The following is a 15,690-nucleotide window of genomic DNA, read 5'->3' as shown; positions in this document are numbered from 1 at the left end:
TTTGCAGATGCTAAGTGCAGGAAGACATATTGTACTGTAATATAGTTTATATTGTAGTGTGATGCATAACTGGGATGTATGACTTGGCAGTTCCAGTGACCCCTGCAATGTGTATTCCTACAGTCTATAATAAAAACAAAAACACAATAATAAAAAATGTCTTCTTCGGAACCTAACATATATTTTTTTAGAACAAATGCAGTTTCTGATTAATTTCCTATTTTTCTTTGTCATATAATTGAATTTTTATGTTGAGGGCCCCAAGGTCTAGATCCAGCACCACTCACTGTCACCTATGGACAGGTCATGACACAATAGGATGGCTAGCCTAGGCTCATTGTAATCTATGGACACAACACGAAGCTCGGCTCCCTGTCATGTATGGACATTAGAGCGGTCATTAGAAGAACACATGACGTCAATCAGTAAACAAGGCCTGGGATTGGTCTAAGCCGCGCACGTCACTCCCCGGTACTCACATCGTACTGTGTGGAAGGAGGAGCGCGGCCTCTTCTCGAAGCTCTCTCCTAGTCTCAGAGCATGCTCCTCCCGGTCCAGAGGCGGTGGTGGGGGCGTCCCGTTCATACCTACGGATTCCGTATATACCGAGCGATATGCAAATAATCCCGTCAGCAAGCTACGCGCTGTTTCCCCAGCGAGCATGCGCAGCTTTGGCTTTCCCATTGGTTCGCAGTTACCCCGGTGACGCACGGCTGTACGGCATGAATAATATTCCGGGGGGAACAGCGCATATGGTGAATGGTTCCCCTGCTGCATGCGCTTTAGTGTGGTGACAGGCATAGTATTCTGTCAGCTATCCCTGAGTCCGGACCCGCAGCTCTGAAGAGCTGTCCTCTTTGGTGAACACACCTATGAACGAGTTCAGTGCCATGCTTCTTTATGACAGTGGTGTGGGAATCTAGGTATGTCTGCTTGTTGGGTTATACATATTTGGGGTAGCATGGAGAAAGAGCTTATCATTCTTGTCTTGTTCCATAATCCACACCATATTAACGCAGGAGTAAACCGATTAAATAAAAATCCTGTAAGAAAATTGCATAATGTGCTAGTATGCACTGCATGCTAGCACATTATGAAATACCTTAGAATGAAGTCCTCCATGCTGTCACTATTGAAGGTGTTTCCACCTCCACCCACTCTGCCACCTCCACCCCATCTTTCACCCTCTCTTCCACCTTTCCACCCTCTCTTCCACCTTTCCACCCACTCTTCCACCTTTCCACCCACTCTTCCACCTTTCCACCCACTCTTCCTTCTGGGTTTGCTTCCTCCGACCATCTGATTGGCCAAGCCACAATGACGTCGCTCCCGCACATGCGCGTAAGAATCACAGACAACGGCTTGCAGCTCCAAAGGGACAGCACAGGTATGCCTTCCCTTTAGGGCGCATGCGCTAATGGCATCACCGGCTGCATGCAGTGTGAATATCTCCAAAACCGTACAGGTTTAGGAGATATTCATTCTACCTACACGTAAGCCTTATTATAGGCTCAGTAAAATAAATTACTTTACTACCACTTGACCTTCTGAACGTTTACCCCCCCTCCCACTTTAATGACTAGGCCATTTTTTCCAAAACGGCACCTCTAACTGAGAATTGCGTGGTCATGCAACGCTGTACCCAAATACAATTTATATCATTTTTTTTTCCCCAGCAAATAGAGCTTTCTTTTGGTGGTATTTGGTCACCACTGGGTTTTCTATTTTTTGCGCTATAAACAATATTTTTTTACTCTTTTCTATAAACCATATCCGATTACTTTTTTATTTATTTTTTCTAATTTGTTCATAAATGTAGGCCAATATGTATTATGCTACATATTTTTGGTAAAAAAAAAATCCCAATAAGCGTATATATTGATTGGTTTACACAAACGTTATAGCGTCTACAAACTATGTGATGTATACTGGAATTTTTTGTTTTATACTATTATGGTGGCAATAGTATGGCAGACAGTCTGACACTTTGTGGGGACACTGACACTTTGTGGGGACACTAATGCAGTGATCAGTGCTACAAATATGCACTGTCACTGTACTAGTGACACTTGCTGGGAAGGGGTTACACCCATGGCAATCAAAGGGTTAAATATAGGGTTCCACCAATTTTTTTTAGCAGGGAGTATGAGTAACGATACTTTCTGTCAAGTACTCACCGATATTGAGCATCGTTATTTTGTGGTGCGATTTACGTCAATCCTAAAAAAAAAAAAAAAATGTCATCAGGAATGCGTGCGGTTCCTGTCTGAATCTCATGCGTTTTTTGCCTTTTAGTTAAACTTTAAATTCTGACACTGAAATAAATGTTCCGATTCCCCTGACTTGGAACTATTGAATTGATCCTTACCTAAACGTTCTAAACCAACACAGCAGATCATCTGCTTTTTATATTTTTGCAGCATAAATAGAACAAGATCAAGATAGATTTCTTTCATTGATTTCATTAAAACAATTTATTTTGTGTAATGGCCAGAGAAAAACTGTCTGGTATATTGCATTAGAGAGCAGTGGGGTGTTGCTGCTCCATCACGTCTAAGCACAAGCCGGAGATGATGCGACCTATCTTTATTGAATAACTGCAAGTACAGAAAGTAAAGTCACCAGTCTGACTGTGCTGCCTGGTAGGGGTGAGAAAATCTTAGGCTAGGGGACAGTCATAAATCTTTGGCAGGTAAATAAGCTTCCTCCATTTTAAGCATTTCAGTAGTGCTTTTTAAAGCGGGAGTAAACCCGCTGACTTTTTTTTTTTTTTTTTTTTTTTTTAAGACCTGCAAGGGAAAAGGCATAATGAACTAGTATGCCCCTGCAGGTAAGCCTTATTATAGGCTTACCTGTAGGTAAAAGTAAAAACACTATACAACCACTTTAAGGTTGGCCTGGACTTCAGCTTTAAGATTAATATTGTACACGATTTATATAGCACCAACAGTTTACGCAGCATGTATAGGGGGGACAACACAATTGCAGTACAGTTCAATACAAAAGGTATAGGAGGGCCCTGCTCATAGAGCTTACATTCTAAAGGGAGGAGGTGGTGGTACAAAAGGTAATAGCTGCAGAGAATGATTTGATGGGGTTGGCTCGGGGACAGTTGTTGTTAGGTGGGTGTGGGATAGGCTTCCATGATTCAATGAGTTTTCAGGGATCTACAAAGATCTCTAAGATCTACAAATACCTAAGATCCACAAAATCTCCTTTTTTACAGGGCTGCAAAAATCTCAGGACTGAATGGATAGAAATAAAGAAATCTATTGACAAGCAAAAAACCTCCTATATAAGTATTTCAACTATGTATTTTTTTTTTTTTTTTTTTTTAAATCTGTAGTCAGGCTTTATATGGGTTTTAAGTCTAACATGGCCTTCTATTGAAGTGATTAAAATAATAGCTTTTGTATATATAATTATTAGAAAAATATTGTGTGTGATCTATTGTTGAAAAAAACAATAAAATAATTGAATTTCAAAAAATATTGGGATCCTGATTTTTTTTTTTTTTTTTTTATAGTTCCATACTGTAGTTGTAAAGCATGGATTCCTGTGCCTCGGATGGTGATAACTCCGCAGGAAAGAATGGCTCTATCTGTGAACTACCTCCTGCAGGAGAGGTGCAATTTCAGAAGAAAGCTGACCAAGTGATAAGCGTTAGCCCTGAAGTGGCACAAAAGCTGCAAAATGATAGCGTTCTGGTATCGGAGTTTAAGCGACTGAAACTAGAAACAGATGCACAGAAGAACTGGGACTTGTTCTATAAAAGAAATAGCACTAACTTTTTTAAGGACAGACATTGGACAACAAGGGAGTTTGAGGAACTCAAAGCCTGTAGGGAGGTAAGTACGGCTCTTTCAGTATTGTGAACACAGAAAGATATGAAAGCATGAATGGATAATTGTTTTAGTTTGACTCTAGAATTTGTTCTATTGTCAAGGAATGGGAAATCTTTAAACACCATATCCATCCACAAATAGATGTGCCCCTACCAGCACTGTGGTTGTTAAAGCAAAGCTTGAGGAAGTCAATATACACTGTTTTACCGGTCAAAGCATTCGTAGTTCTGTACAGCCAGTCTTGGGATTCACACACATTTTGAATGGCCAGACAGGTGACACATGTAGTTCTTGATTTAGTATTTTTATCTTTTTGGCAAATCAGCTTTCTATGTCCTTTTTTATAGCCTTCAGACATTGAATATTCAATCACCATCATTATTTAAAATGCAATAATACCGGCCCAGGAAATAGCTGAGGGATCTTGCAGACTAATAAAGGCGCATTTGTGTGTAAGAAAATACACACTATGCTATGCACATTTTGTCCAGTCTTGAGATTCATACAGCCAGGTTGATGACCTGACTTTTTTTTTCTACTGTAGTTTAAGCTCAGTTTAAGAATCTAAGAATGGCATTGGTTCCCTGGCAGTCTGTAATAAATTAAAAACATAAAAATAAACAGCTACAGCTGCTATACTCGCCTCCTCTCTGGTGTTGTCCCCTGCAGACTCGCCCACTCAGGGATGCCATGCTTTGAATGACGCCAAGCCTCAATCAGCCCACTTTTTGGTGAGCCAAGGGTGTTAAAGCTAAAATTCATGCAAAACAAATAAAATACCCCTTGCAGTGAGCCTATTTGACTGCTACAACATTTAGAATCTACCCAATGCTGGAGGAAGAATAGGGCAAATAGGACCCATGATGTCAGCAAAACCAGCCAAAGGGACTTGTAAAAAGGTTTGTTATAGAGAGAGAAAAAAAAAATTGGAGGAAACCTTGTATTTATGAAAATCCAAAGCTTCCCCTGAATGGCAGAGACTCATTCAGGTCAATTCCATTTACTTCCAGCAGCAGCTGGGAAGTTGCCCATACTGCTGCAGAACGCAGAGCCACATACCGTATGTAGATGATGCTACAACAGTACAGTACAGCGCACAGCGGCTGCATCAGTTAGTAAAAAAAATTGTTAGTTTGGACCAGCTTGGCCCAAATTAACCATTTGAAGTCATAGAAAATATGGAATTCTGAAACAATTGGTCAACAACAGCCTGCCTCTTTACAAAGATTGTTATGCTAATAGGTATTGCCCGCAAAAATATGACAAGGTTTGGTCCAAATGGCTAGCGGATGCCTCCACAGCCTCAGATTCACACCCTACTTCCAACCCATTATCTTCTGCTAAGGAATAGGAATCTGCAATTGTGAATGTAACATACATTTCTGAGATGCAATTTTTAGCCCCATGCTGTCCTCCTACCCATGGAGCCAGCTTGCTGAGACCACCGCGATGCCTTAATTTCACGGTTTAACTTAACTATTTGCCTTATACCATAATTCTGTACGTACAAAAGTTAACACTCATCATGGCCAATGTATGTTGTTTTTCTGTTAAGTGTTTTAAAACCCAATAAACAGATTTGCAAAAAAAAAAAATGGAATTCTGATTTAATGATAGTTTAGAAGATTCAACGTTTGAGATTATTCTTGTGCTACATATAATTGGTCACTAGATGGCACTGTTTTCAAAGACTGAAATGGGAAATAAGCTATTTTATAGGGATGGTATACAGCAGTGCAGCAGTGGTGATAAACTTGAAAATTAGTGTCTCAAGTGCAGCCCCCACACTTCCAGAGGGCCACGCAATAGCAGTACATTGCGTTGCAATAAGCAGCCTTTTCAAAATGAATGGATTGTAATGCATAACTAAGTCCAAAAATTGCAGTACAGGTATACGGTGTGTTGTGTGATATATATATTTAATTTTTTTGTTCTTTTTGTATGTCTGCTGAACAAAAAGGGTAAGGTAAAATAAAATATGTAATCGTTCTTTGCTGTGAGTGGCAGCAATGCCTGGTACACACAATGAGATTATCAGGCAAATGATTGTCCATTCCGTGTGTTTGTTTTTTTTTTTTTTGTCGTATTTATTTATTGTTTTGCATGCTAATCTCAGATCGAACCTGAAGAGTTTACTAAAGTCACAAATTCTCGTATGACAGAATAAAAATTCGGAAGTGATGTAATGTGTTGTAATACATTTGTATCGTATTTTCGAATGACAGCTGTACTGATTAAGCAAAAATCGTATGAAAAAATGTTTTGTGCATGTCCGATTAGATGAACTGTCACAATCAGCTCTCGGAAGCTCTGTAGTAATGATCTGATTATCGTACGATCGCTTCAAAGCTGTATTTTTCATATAATTTTCTGATTGTGTGTACAGAGCTTAAAATAAACCCCGGCACTGGTGTCAGTGACTGCAATAATAACATTTACATTGGTGGTCATTGGCAGTACCATTTCAACCCCCTTAATTTCTACATCAATGGTAAATGGCAATACTGTTGTCGTGGTAATTTGGCTGCTGTGCTATGCACACAGCCCCATCTACTACTGTGCTTCCAATAAGCACCCATTTCCGTCTTAATGATATAACGCTTTAGCTTACCTTCCAACACATTCATCCCAATGAACAGACTCAACCATCCTTCTACGTTCTCAGTTCCATGCTCATGCGCCCCCCCCCCCCCAGGGGCTCAACATCGACTTTTATTATCTCCCAAAGAATGACAAACAGGAAGTCCTGCCCCCAACAGGCAGGCACTCCCTTAGTACAGAAAATGACATCACAGGAAATGACATACATTAAAGGGGAGGGCATTCACAAGAGGAAATGCACACGCCCCCTTTTAGTCAGTATGGCGCACAGACCATAGTGCTTTCAAAGTAAACAGTATGGGGTGAGCTCATTATGATTCTTAAAAGCTTGAGACAATCTGTGGGGACATTGCTACTGGTGTTGTCAACATACGGTACTAGTATATTAACAAGGCCGACACCAATGTCCTCTTATTAAAGCAGATTTGTATCCAAAAAGGATAACGTAGCCACACCGAGATAAAATAATATGTCTATCTCGTTATGTAGACTTCGCTTCTCTAATGCCCATATTCATTTGAAGGCAAGAAGCCCAGCGCATTGCGCTTGGTACCTACAAACATCCACAGACACAGAGAACACGTCTCAAATCCGATGAGAAGGTTTTCATACTGACTTTTTACCCCTGGTCTCGATTTGACCCAAGTACACTCTGCTAGAGCGCTCCTCGATCAAACCGGACACAGGGAGACAGATGGCAAACTATAAAACACACATCCTAGAATAAAATGTTATACAATCAAATTTTCCACAACACTGTTAATTCTCACCCCCCTGCAGTGGCCTTCAGTGGCATTGCTGTTAACAGCCACCCATCACTACCACCTCCTTTGGTGGTCAGTGGCAATGCTATTAACCCCCACTTCCCACATCACTCTCTATGATGGCTTTGGGTAAGAAATTTTACTCTCAGCTGGAGATTACTCCACTTGACAATATTAGATAATAAGGAACACAGAGAGCAGCCCAGCACCTGTCATCTCAATGCCACTCTGCCTCATTACAGGCACACCCCACTTTTAAGTACACAATGGGACCAGAGTGTGTATGTAAAAGGAAAATGTACTTTAAAGTGAAGCAATACCCTTTTTCACTTCTCCATACATGTAAATACTCTAGCTCTATGGGAAATCTTGGTCAGCTTGACATGGCACTGCTCCCGAACCAAGTGACAGGGATACCAAACTTGGAGACCCAGGACTATGACATGGTAGATTACCTAGGCAAGCTGGCTGACCCCAAAATCAGATATGTTGTTGTCCTGGGTCCCCTTTCGGTGCTCCCCAAGTTTGGTTTCCCTGTCACTTGTGGTTCCGGAGCAGTGCCATGTCAAGTTGACCATGATTTCCCATAGATGCCATTGTCCGTACACGTGATTGTACGTGAAATGAGGGTACATAAAGCGGGGTATGCCTGTATAGTGCACATTTGAGAAAGGCAGAGTGTGTTGCAGCACCTGGTCTCCTGCTGCCACCCTGCACTGATGCCCAACAGTTATGGCCCCTGTTCAGGAAGTGGCAAGCAGCACAGAGAGAGTCAGCAGGCGGAATCATAATGTCTATGAGCGGGTGAAAGAGGGAGGAGGGGGGTTTCTAATTAAAAATAATGGTTGGTTGTTCTTGCTTTGTACAGTGTATATATAGACTGTATAGCTAAACTACACATTAATTGTGTGGTAGGTATCAACAAATGTTATTAACAAAAGATGTATTGAATCTGAATGACTTCTATAGAATAACACAGACTGTTCTGTTTTTTGACATTTTGGACAATATGGCTTATTGCCAAAAGTTGGATTTGACAATATTGCAAACTTCCTTATGCCAATTTGCCAATGATTGTAATGCCTCCTCCCATATAAAGTTGTGGCTTTCCATTATATTTCAGCAGTGTATGATGATCTACTGTGTGGCTTGTTTTTCATTACAGTTTGAGAACCAAAGGCTAACTATCCTAGAAGCGGGCTGTGGTGTTGGAAACTGTTTGTTTCCTCTCCTAGAAGAGGATCCACGTCTGTTTGTGTATGCCTGCGACTTTTCTCCTAGAGCTGTGGAGTTTGTGAAGGTTTGTATTCACTGGCTTTTCCCAGTGTTGTATGTTTTAATAGTTTTGTTGTTCTATATTTATGAGGAACTCTGTGGCATTTTGGAATAATATATTTAGTGATTCTATAAATGTATCTGGATAGTGTTTTTTTGCATTCAGATATTGTTTTCCTGTATGTATGGAGATGTATTGTATATTATGCAGTATTGTTTTCAATACTTGCCACATAGTAAAATTTAAAAGTGGAACTAACACTTGATATATAAGAGAACAACATACTACTGAAACAGAAGACAAAAATAAAATCATTTTACATAAACGAATTGTCAACAAGATAAGTTACCGCACCAGTGCATAGCTTTTGTTTGCAGCTTCCAAGCATTTGATGCCTCCAGCTTGGATATGATCTCAGCTTGAGTCGGCATCTTCTTTCTAGCGGTAGATCATGGCCTACTAATGATGTAAAAAACTGCTGTGCTCACACATCTCAGAAGGTGTTGGTAAAAGCCACTCACTTTTTACAAGTGTCACAAGCAGTTCTGCGTTGATTGCACTGCATGTTAATCTAACAAAGTAGCTTACAATGATTCTTGCAGTAAACTCTCTTTTGGCAGCTTCACCCAAAAGAGAAAGTTCCACTTTCAGGCCTCCTTAACCCCCAAGGCTCCCCCCCCCCCTTTTAGGATCACCTAGGCGATCTGAACAGAAGTTCTCCTCCCCCCTCCCCGCAGTCCTCTAGGACACGTCACAGGTCCCAGAAGACTGCAGGACTATTTAGCATACACAACGCAGCTCACGCATGCACGATGGCACCCCAATGTGAAGCTGCAAGCTGTCACAGCTGGGTGCCCACAGCTGAGATGCTGGAGCTGGGGACAAAAGACAGATGGAACAAACAGCTTGGGTGAGCACATTGCTGGATCCTGGGACGGGTGAGTACAGTTTTTGTAACTGCTGACTTTTATTAAACACAAATGTGACTGAATCTCCTCCTAAAGTGACACTACATTTTTGCCTTTGAGTTTGGTACTCTGGGGTGAGAATAATGGGTACATTAGACTTGCCATTCAATTTTAAGGAGCTTGTGGGATCCAGTTCTGGGTTTTAAACTACATAAACGTTATTGCTGGCATGACGCCTAATAGAGAGGGACTTTGGGGGAAGCAGCCTCAGGGCTGAAGGCAGATGTACTGGGAGTGAAGATCGATACTGTTTAGAAGCCTTGCTTGCTTTTGCCCTTTTAGTTTTATTATCTGCTGCAAACATTTCCAGAAGGTATAAAAATCAGTGTTCGAACCAAACAGTTCATTCATTCAGATTTTGCAATGTTAGATTTATTTTATTAATTTAGTCTCTTTTACATTCTTAGCAAAACCCATCTTACAATACAAATACCTGCAAAGCCTTCCAGTGTGATCTGACCAAGGACAATCTAACCGAGAACGTACCGACGGAAAGCGTGGATGTCGCCACATTAATCTTTGTCCTATCTGCTATCCATCCAGATAAAATGCATCTTGCTATTAGTAATATTTACAAGGTACATTGCATTTACAAAAACAAATTCTAAAATGTCATGTACACTTTGTATAAGCCCAAACTAAGGAACATTATTTTTCTTACAGGTGCTGAAACCAGGTGGTTGTGTTTTGTTCAGAGACTATGGGTTGCATGATCATGCCATGATACGTTTCAAACCAGGAAGTAAGCTTGGGGAAAACTTCTATGTAAGACAAGATGGGACACGGTCTTACTTTTTCAAAACAGGTGAATACTCAATTTTAATTGGATTTTGAATGCTATCCTATGAGCTAAAATGCATCCATGGAAAAGTTCCTATAGTGTAAAGACTAATGCATGAACTTTGTTCCTGGGAGAGCAATATGCTTCAACTCTCATGATCCAGACAGATAAATTAGGGATGGGTTCCCAAAAGTGGTGCCTTCCTGCCATTACTGCATAGTCCACTGGTGATCTGCAGACTTTGCTCTTCCGGTCACCATTCACCCAGATGCAGACTTGAATGATTTAGTGTCCCTGATATAGAGATAAAGTAGAGAACCACTATATATTGAGTAATATGCAAAGGGTGTGTTATCAGTAAAGAGATGCTTGTAAAGCTGAATGAACTGAACTTGGGTAAGCTTACTGATTAGCTAGGGATTCGGGAAAATATAAGCACATTCCCACCTCCTGTAAATAAGGCATTTAAAAGGTTAAATGTGTAATAGAGAATATAAGAACACCGTTTTGCTATAAGCTGATAAAGTGGAATTTTATTCAGAAAATTAAGTCCTGCTAGATCACTTCAGGCTGGCCCATTTTACATGTATAGCTATGTTGAACATTAAAAATAAGTGTCTATACTTTATAAAATGCAGTAAAACACTGTCTCACCCTGTTCTGCACATGGTTAGCTGGTCTCCACTTGGGCATTTTTAGGCACTGCCAAGTTTTTAGAGGACAATCTGCTGACAAGCATAAAGTGGAATTAAACCCTCCTATCCTTTAGGCTCCGTTCATACCAATGTTTTTTTTTTTTTTTTTTTGTTTTTTTTCTTGCTTTTTGCAGGAAAGAGAGGACATTTTTATTTATTTTTTAATTTATTTTTTTAACACGGGTTCCTATGGAACAGGTTCACTTCAATGCATTTTGTGCCTCTGCAAGGGTCAGGGACTTTTAAAAGCAAAACAGTGATTTTTTTTATTTATTTTTTGGTTCAATAGACATCAATTGAGAAACTGCAGAAATGCAAGGAGTGCGATGGGTGTGTTTTTTTGTTTTTTTTATTTTTTTATTAATGATTTGCTTTTTTAACCACTTGACCACTGGGCACTTAAACCCCTTCCTAAGCAGACAATTTTCAGCTTTTAGTGCGCTCACATTTTGAATGACAATTTACTAGTCATACAACACTGTACCCATATGACATTTTTGTCCTTTTTCACACAAATCGAGCTTTCTTTTAGTAGTATTTAATCACTGTTGGGTTTTTTATTTTTTGCGCTATAAAAGAAAAAAAGACTGAAAATTCTGTAAAAAATAAATAAATAATAATACATTTTTATTTGTTTGTTATAAAATTTAGCAAATTAGTAATTTTTCTTCGTGCATTTTGGCCAAAATTTCTACTGCTACATATCTTTGGTAAAAATAAGTACAAATTGGTGTATATTATTTGGTCTTTGTTAGGGATGCACCAAAATGTAATCTCGCTGAAAACGTATCGGCCGAAAATGGGCTTTTTGGCTATTTGCTGAAAGAGAAAAAGGTCCGGAAATGGGGCGGGGCTCCGCCCCGCACCACTGGTGCCGCATATCACGGGGGCTTCCTGTAGCATAGAAGAGAGGAGAGCTATTGCCTGGTTGATTAGAGCGCCGGAAACATCACTGCTTTAATTTCAATAGCGGTGTGTTCCCTGCTGCGCGCCGTCACATACAGCCGCTTCCCTTTGTCCGGGGAACTTTGATAGACAGATCACCCGTCCAAGGATTGGACGGGTGATCTGTCTATTAAAGTTCCCCGGACAAGGGGGAGGGGCTGTATGTGACGGCGCGCAGCAGGGAACACAGAGCTATTGAAATGAAAGCAGTGATGTTTCCAGCTCTCTAAACCAGGCGGCGGCAGCTCTCTTCTCTCTTCCCTTCACACAGGGAAGACACGGGCTGGCTGCACTATTGGGGACACGGGCTGGCTGCACTATTGGGGACACGGGCTGGCTGCACTATTGGGGACACAGGCTGGCTGCACTATTGGGGACACGGGCTGGCTGCACTATTGGGGACACGGGCTGGCTGCATCTGACGGGCACTGTTGATGCTGCATTGATCTTTTGTATCATGTCTGCAGTCTCTGATCATCTCCTGTACCATGTCCTCAGTCTCTGACCATCTCCTGTACCATGTCCCCAGTCTCTGACCATCTCCTGTACCATGTCCCCAGTCTCTGACCATCTCCTGTACCATGTCCCCAGTCTCTGACCATCTCCTGTACCATGTCCCCAGTCTCTGACCATCTCCTGTACCATGTCCCCAGTCTCTGACCATCTCCTGTACCATGTCCCCAGTCTCTGACCATCTCCTGTACCATGTCCCCAGTCTCTGACCATCTCCTGTACCATGTCCCCAGTCTCTGACCATCTCCTGTACCATGTCCCCAGTCTCTGACCATCTCCTGTACCATGTCCCCAGTCTCTGACCATCTCCTGTACCATGTCCCCAGTCTCTGACCATCTCCTGTACCATGTCCCCAGTCGCTGACCATCTCCTGTACCATGTCCTCAGTCTCTGACCATCTCCTATACCATGTCCCCAGTCGCTGACCATCTCCTGTATAAAAATATATTTTTTTAAATAAGTTTCGGTTTCGGTAATTTTCAGATTCGGTTTTCGGCCTAGTGTATTTTTTTCATTTTCCATATCAGTTTCAGCACCAGGAAACCCATTTGGTGCACCCCTAGTTTGTGAAAGTTATAGAGTCCACAAGCTATGGTGCCAATATCTGAAAATTGATCACACCTGAATGTACTGACAGTCTATCTCATTTCTTGAAACCCTAACATGCCAGAAAAGTGAAAATACCCCCAAATGACCCCTTTTTGGAATAAGACATTCCAGTATATTTAGAAAGCTGCATGGTGAGTTTTTTGAAGTAGTCATTTTTCCCACAATTCTTTGCAAAATCAAGTTTTTTTTGTTTTGTTTTTTTTTGTTTTTTTTTCCATAAAATTGTCATATTACCAGGTTTTCTCACACACAGCATTTGCATACCAAAAATTACAAACCCAAAATTACAATGTAAACATCCCTTGTAATAGGAATATGGCATGACAGGTCCTCTTTACATTGAGATATATCAGGTGAGATATCGGGTCAATAAGACCCCACATCTCACCTCTAGGCTGGGGAAAAAAAAACCGATCCTGGCTTCAATCATAGCGGTGAGTCGGTAGAAGCTGCAGGGGGGGGGGGCGTGCCCTCTCGCCTCCCGTAAGAACGATCAAGCAGGGGAACAGCCGCTATGATCGTTCTTATGGTGTAGGGAATTGCCAGCTGAAAAAGCTGATCTCTGAATGATGCCTGCATCATAGCAGCAGGCATCATTCAGATACCCCTGCACAAAGTGAAGGACGTCATATGACGGCCGAGGGGTGGGAAGTGGTTAAAACGCCTTCTTTCTTCTTCTTCTTCTTTTTTATTTTTTTTTATTTTTTTTAAACACAAAGTTGTCCATTTATACAATATTTCTAACACATAGCATGTACATACCAAAAATGATACCCTGTGCGCGGGAGTCAGTTGGCAGGCGCAATGTCTGCCGGGACCCTGCGATCATTGACAGGAGAGGCAGACCGATCTATGTAAACAAGACAGACCACCATTCTGTCAGAGAGGAAAATAGAGATCTTGTGTTTCTGCTAAGCAGAAACACGGATCTCTGTTTTCCTTCAGTTAAGCCACCCCCACACAGTTAGAAATCATTCCCTAAGAGCACACTTAACTCTTTGATCGACCCTTTTGTTAACCCCTTTCCTGTCAGTGTCATTGGTACTTTGACAGTGCATTTTCTTTCTTTTTAGCACTGATCACTGTATTAGTTTCACTGGTGCCCAAAAAGTGTCCTATTTGTCTGCCACAATGTCGCAGTACAGCAAAAAATTGCTAATCGCCACCATTACTAGTAAAAATAAAAATACCATAAAAATATTCAGTAGTTTGTAGACGTGATAACTTTTGCGCCAACCAAACCAATATACGCTTATTGTGATCATTTTTTTTTTTAATTTTTTACCAAAAACATGTAGCAGAATACATATTGGCCTAAATTGATGAAGAAATTTTAGAATTTTTTTTTTTATTGGATATGTTTTATAGTAAAAAAAAAAAAAAAAAAAAAAAAAAATATATATATATATATATATATATATATATATATATATATATATATATATATATATATATATAATTTTATTATAATGAAAATTTTTTTTTCCATAGTGCAAGAAATAAAAACCGCAGAGGTGATCAAATACCACCAAAAGAAAGCTCTATTTGTGGGGGAAAAGGACATACATTTTATTTGGGTACAGTGTCGCATGAACACGCAATTGTCAGTTAAATTAATGCAGTGCTGTATCGCAAAAAAATGGTTATGGAGGGGATGAAACTTTCCGCATCTGAAGTGGTTAATACATATATGAGAGCAGTTGCTTACACTGCTTAATCAAGGCGTCATTATTATATTTTTTTCTTTAATTTAAAGATCTGCTACTGTACTGTGTGTTTAATCTGCCTGGATTTTAACCATAATTAATTTAATACCTTTTTTTACAGAGTATTTGCAAAGTCTCTTTACGACAGCCGGGTATACAGAAATTTCCAATGAGTATGTTCTAAGAGAGACTGTGAACAAGAAGGAGGGCCTGTGTGTACCAAGAGTCTTTGTTCAGAGCAAATTTTATAAACCTCTGCAGATGCTTTAAGTTTTTTTTATTTGCATGTGGCTTTTAAACCTTATTTACAAAATGTATTTTTTATATATATTTTTTTCAAAAACTATTAAATAAGTGTATTCTTTTTCTGAATCATGTTCTGAACTACTATGTATGTATGTTTTATAATAAAATAACATTGTGTTTTTTTTTTTAACAGCAATTAACTGAGAATTCAGCAGTCCCTAACTTGACTGGTTGGTGGATCTGAGTAAATTCTTATCTAATTTTGCCATTGACTTTTACCAACACTGCAGGATTCACCTCTTGTTACTAAAAGGAAAATACTTCTGCTTATAATTGTTTATCTGTAGAAATTTTTTTGACCAAACGCCTACATAGGCCTCTTAGGTGTTTGTAAATGTTTTCACATAAGATTCACACAACTCTTAGGCTGGGTTCACACTGGTGCGATGCAGGAACCCTGCAAATCCGGTGCGGTTTCCCGCATCGCACCTGCATCGTACATTGGTTCACACTGACAACTGGGAACCACTGGGGATGTCAAAGTAAAGTTAATGACACTCCCAGATTGGATTGCAGTGTGAACTGGGAAATTGTGCAGGAATCAAACTGCATAGGTGTGAGCACCCATGCAATCTGATTCCAGTGCGGACCAAAAAAAGGGGTCCTGCACCATTTTGGTGTGAATGCAATTTCAGCTGTAAAGTTTGTATGGTTGGAATCGCATTGCACAGACATCGCAT

General features: G+C 40.3%; 2 protein-coding genes across 3 annotated transcripts in view; one reads left to right on the top strand and one right to left on the bottom strand.

Annotated features, from left to right (window-relative positions):
- The window catches only part of EAF1 (ELL associated factor 1), a 29,970-nt gene extending 29,282 nt beyond the window's left edge, over nucleotides 1-688 (bottom strand). Inside the window, exon 1 of the mRNA XM_077491492.1 lies at nucleotides 480-688. Within this exon, the coding sequence (XP_077347618.1) occupies nucleotides 480-684 (205 nt within the window). The 5' untranslated portion in view covers nucleotides 685-688. The remainder of the gene's footprint in view (nucleotides 1-479) is intronic.
- Nucleotides 689-753: 65 nt separating this feature from the next.
- METTL6 (methyltransferase 6, tRNA N3-cytidine) lies at nucleotides 754-15,076 on the top strand. Of its 2 annotated transcripts, XM_077491491.1 has the most exons (7): nucleotides 754-923; nucleotides 3,227-3,299; nucleotides 3,527-3,848; nucleotides 8,376-8,510; nucleotides 9,862-10,032; nucleotides 10,118-10,259; nucleotides 14,826-15,076. In XM_077491491.1, the coding sequence occupies exons 3-7, from the start codon at nucleotides 3,549-3,551 to the stop codon at nucleotides 14,972-14,974; spliced, it is 897 nt and encodes a 298-aa protein (XP_077347617.1). In that variant the 5' UTR covers nucleotides 754-923; nucleotides 3,227-3,299; nucleotides 3,527-3,548; the 3' UTR covers nucleotides 14,975-15,076. The 2 variants fall into 2 exon arrangements, with proteins under 2 accessions (XP_077347617.1, XP_077347616.1); XM_077491490.1 differs by lacking the exon at nucleotides 3,227-3,299.
- Nucleotides 15,077-15,690: the final 614 nt, after the last annotated feature.

The sequence above is a fragment of the Lithobates pipiens genome, unplaced genomic scaffold (assembly GCF_037356315.1).
Source record: "Lithobates pipiens isolate NorthernLeopardFrog02 unplaced genomic scaffold, aLitPip1_a1.2 Scaffold_19, whole genome shotgun sequence".
In the NCBI taxonomy this organism is placed as follows: Eukaryota; Metazoa; Chordata; class Amphibia; order Anura; family Ranidae; genus Lithobates; species Lithobates pipiens.
This window is presented reverse-complemented; position numbering and strand designations above follow the sequence as displayed.

Bases quoted from the DNA above. Each gene is read 5' to 3' on its own strand.
- METTL6 (XM_077491490.1), top strand. From the start codon at position 3,549: ATGGATTCCTGTGCCTCGGATGGTGATAACTCCGCAGGAAAGAATGGC. The intron at 8,511-9,861 runs GTTTGTATTCAC...TTACATTCTTAG, and splicing joins GAGCTGTGGAGTTTGTGAAG to CAAAACCCATCTTACAATAC. The intron at 10,033-10,117 runs GTACATTGCATT...TTTTTCTTACAG, and splicing joins CTATTAGTAATATTTACAAG to GTGCTGAAACCAGGTGGTTG.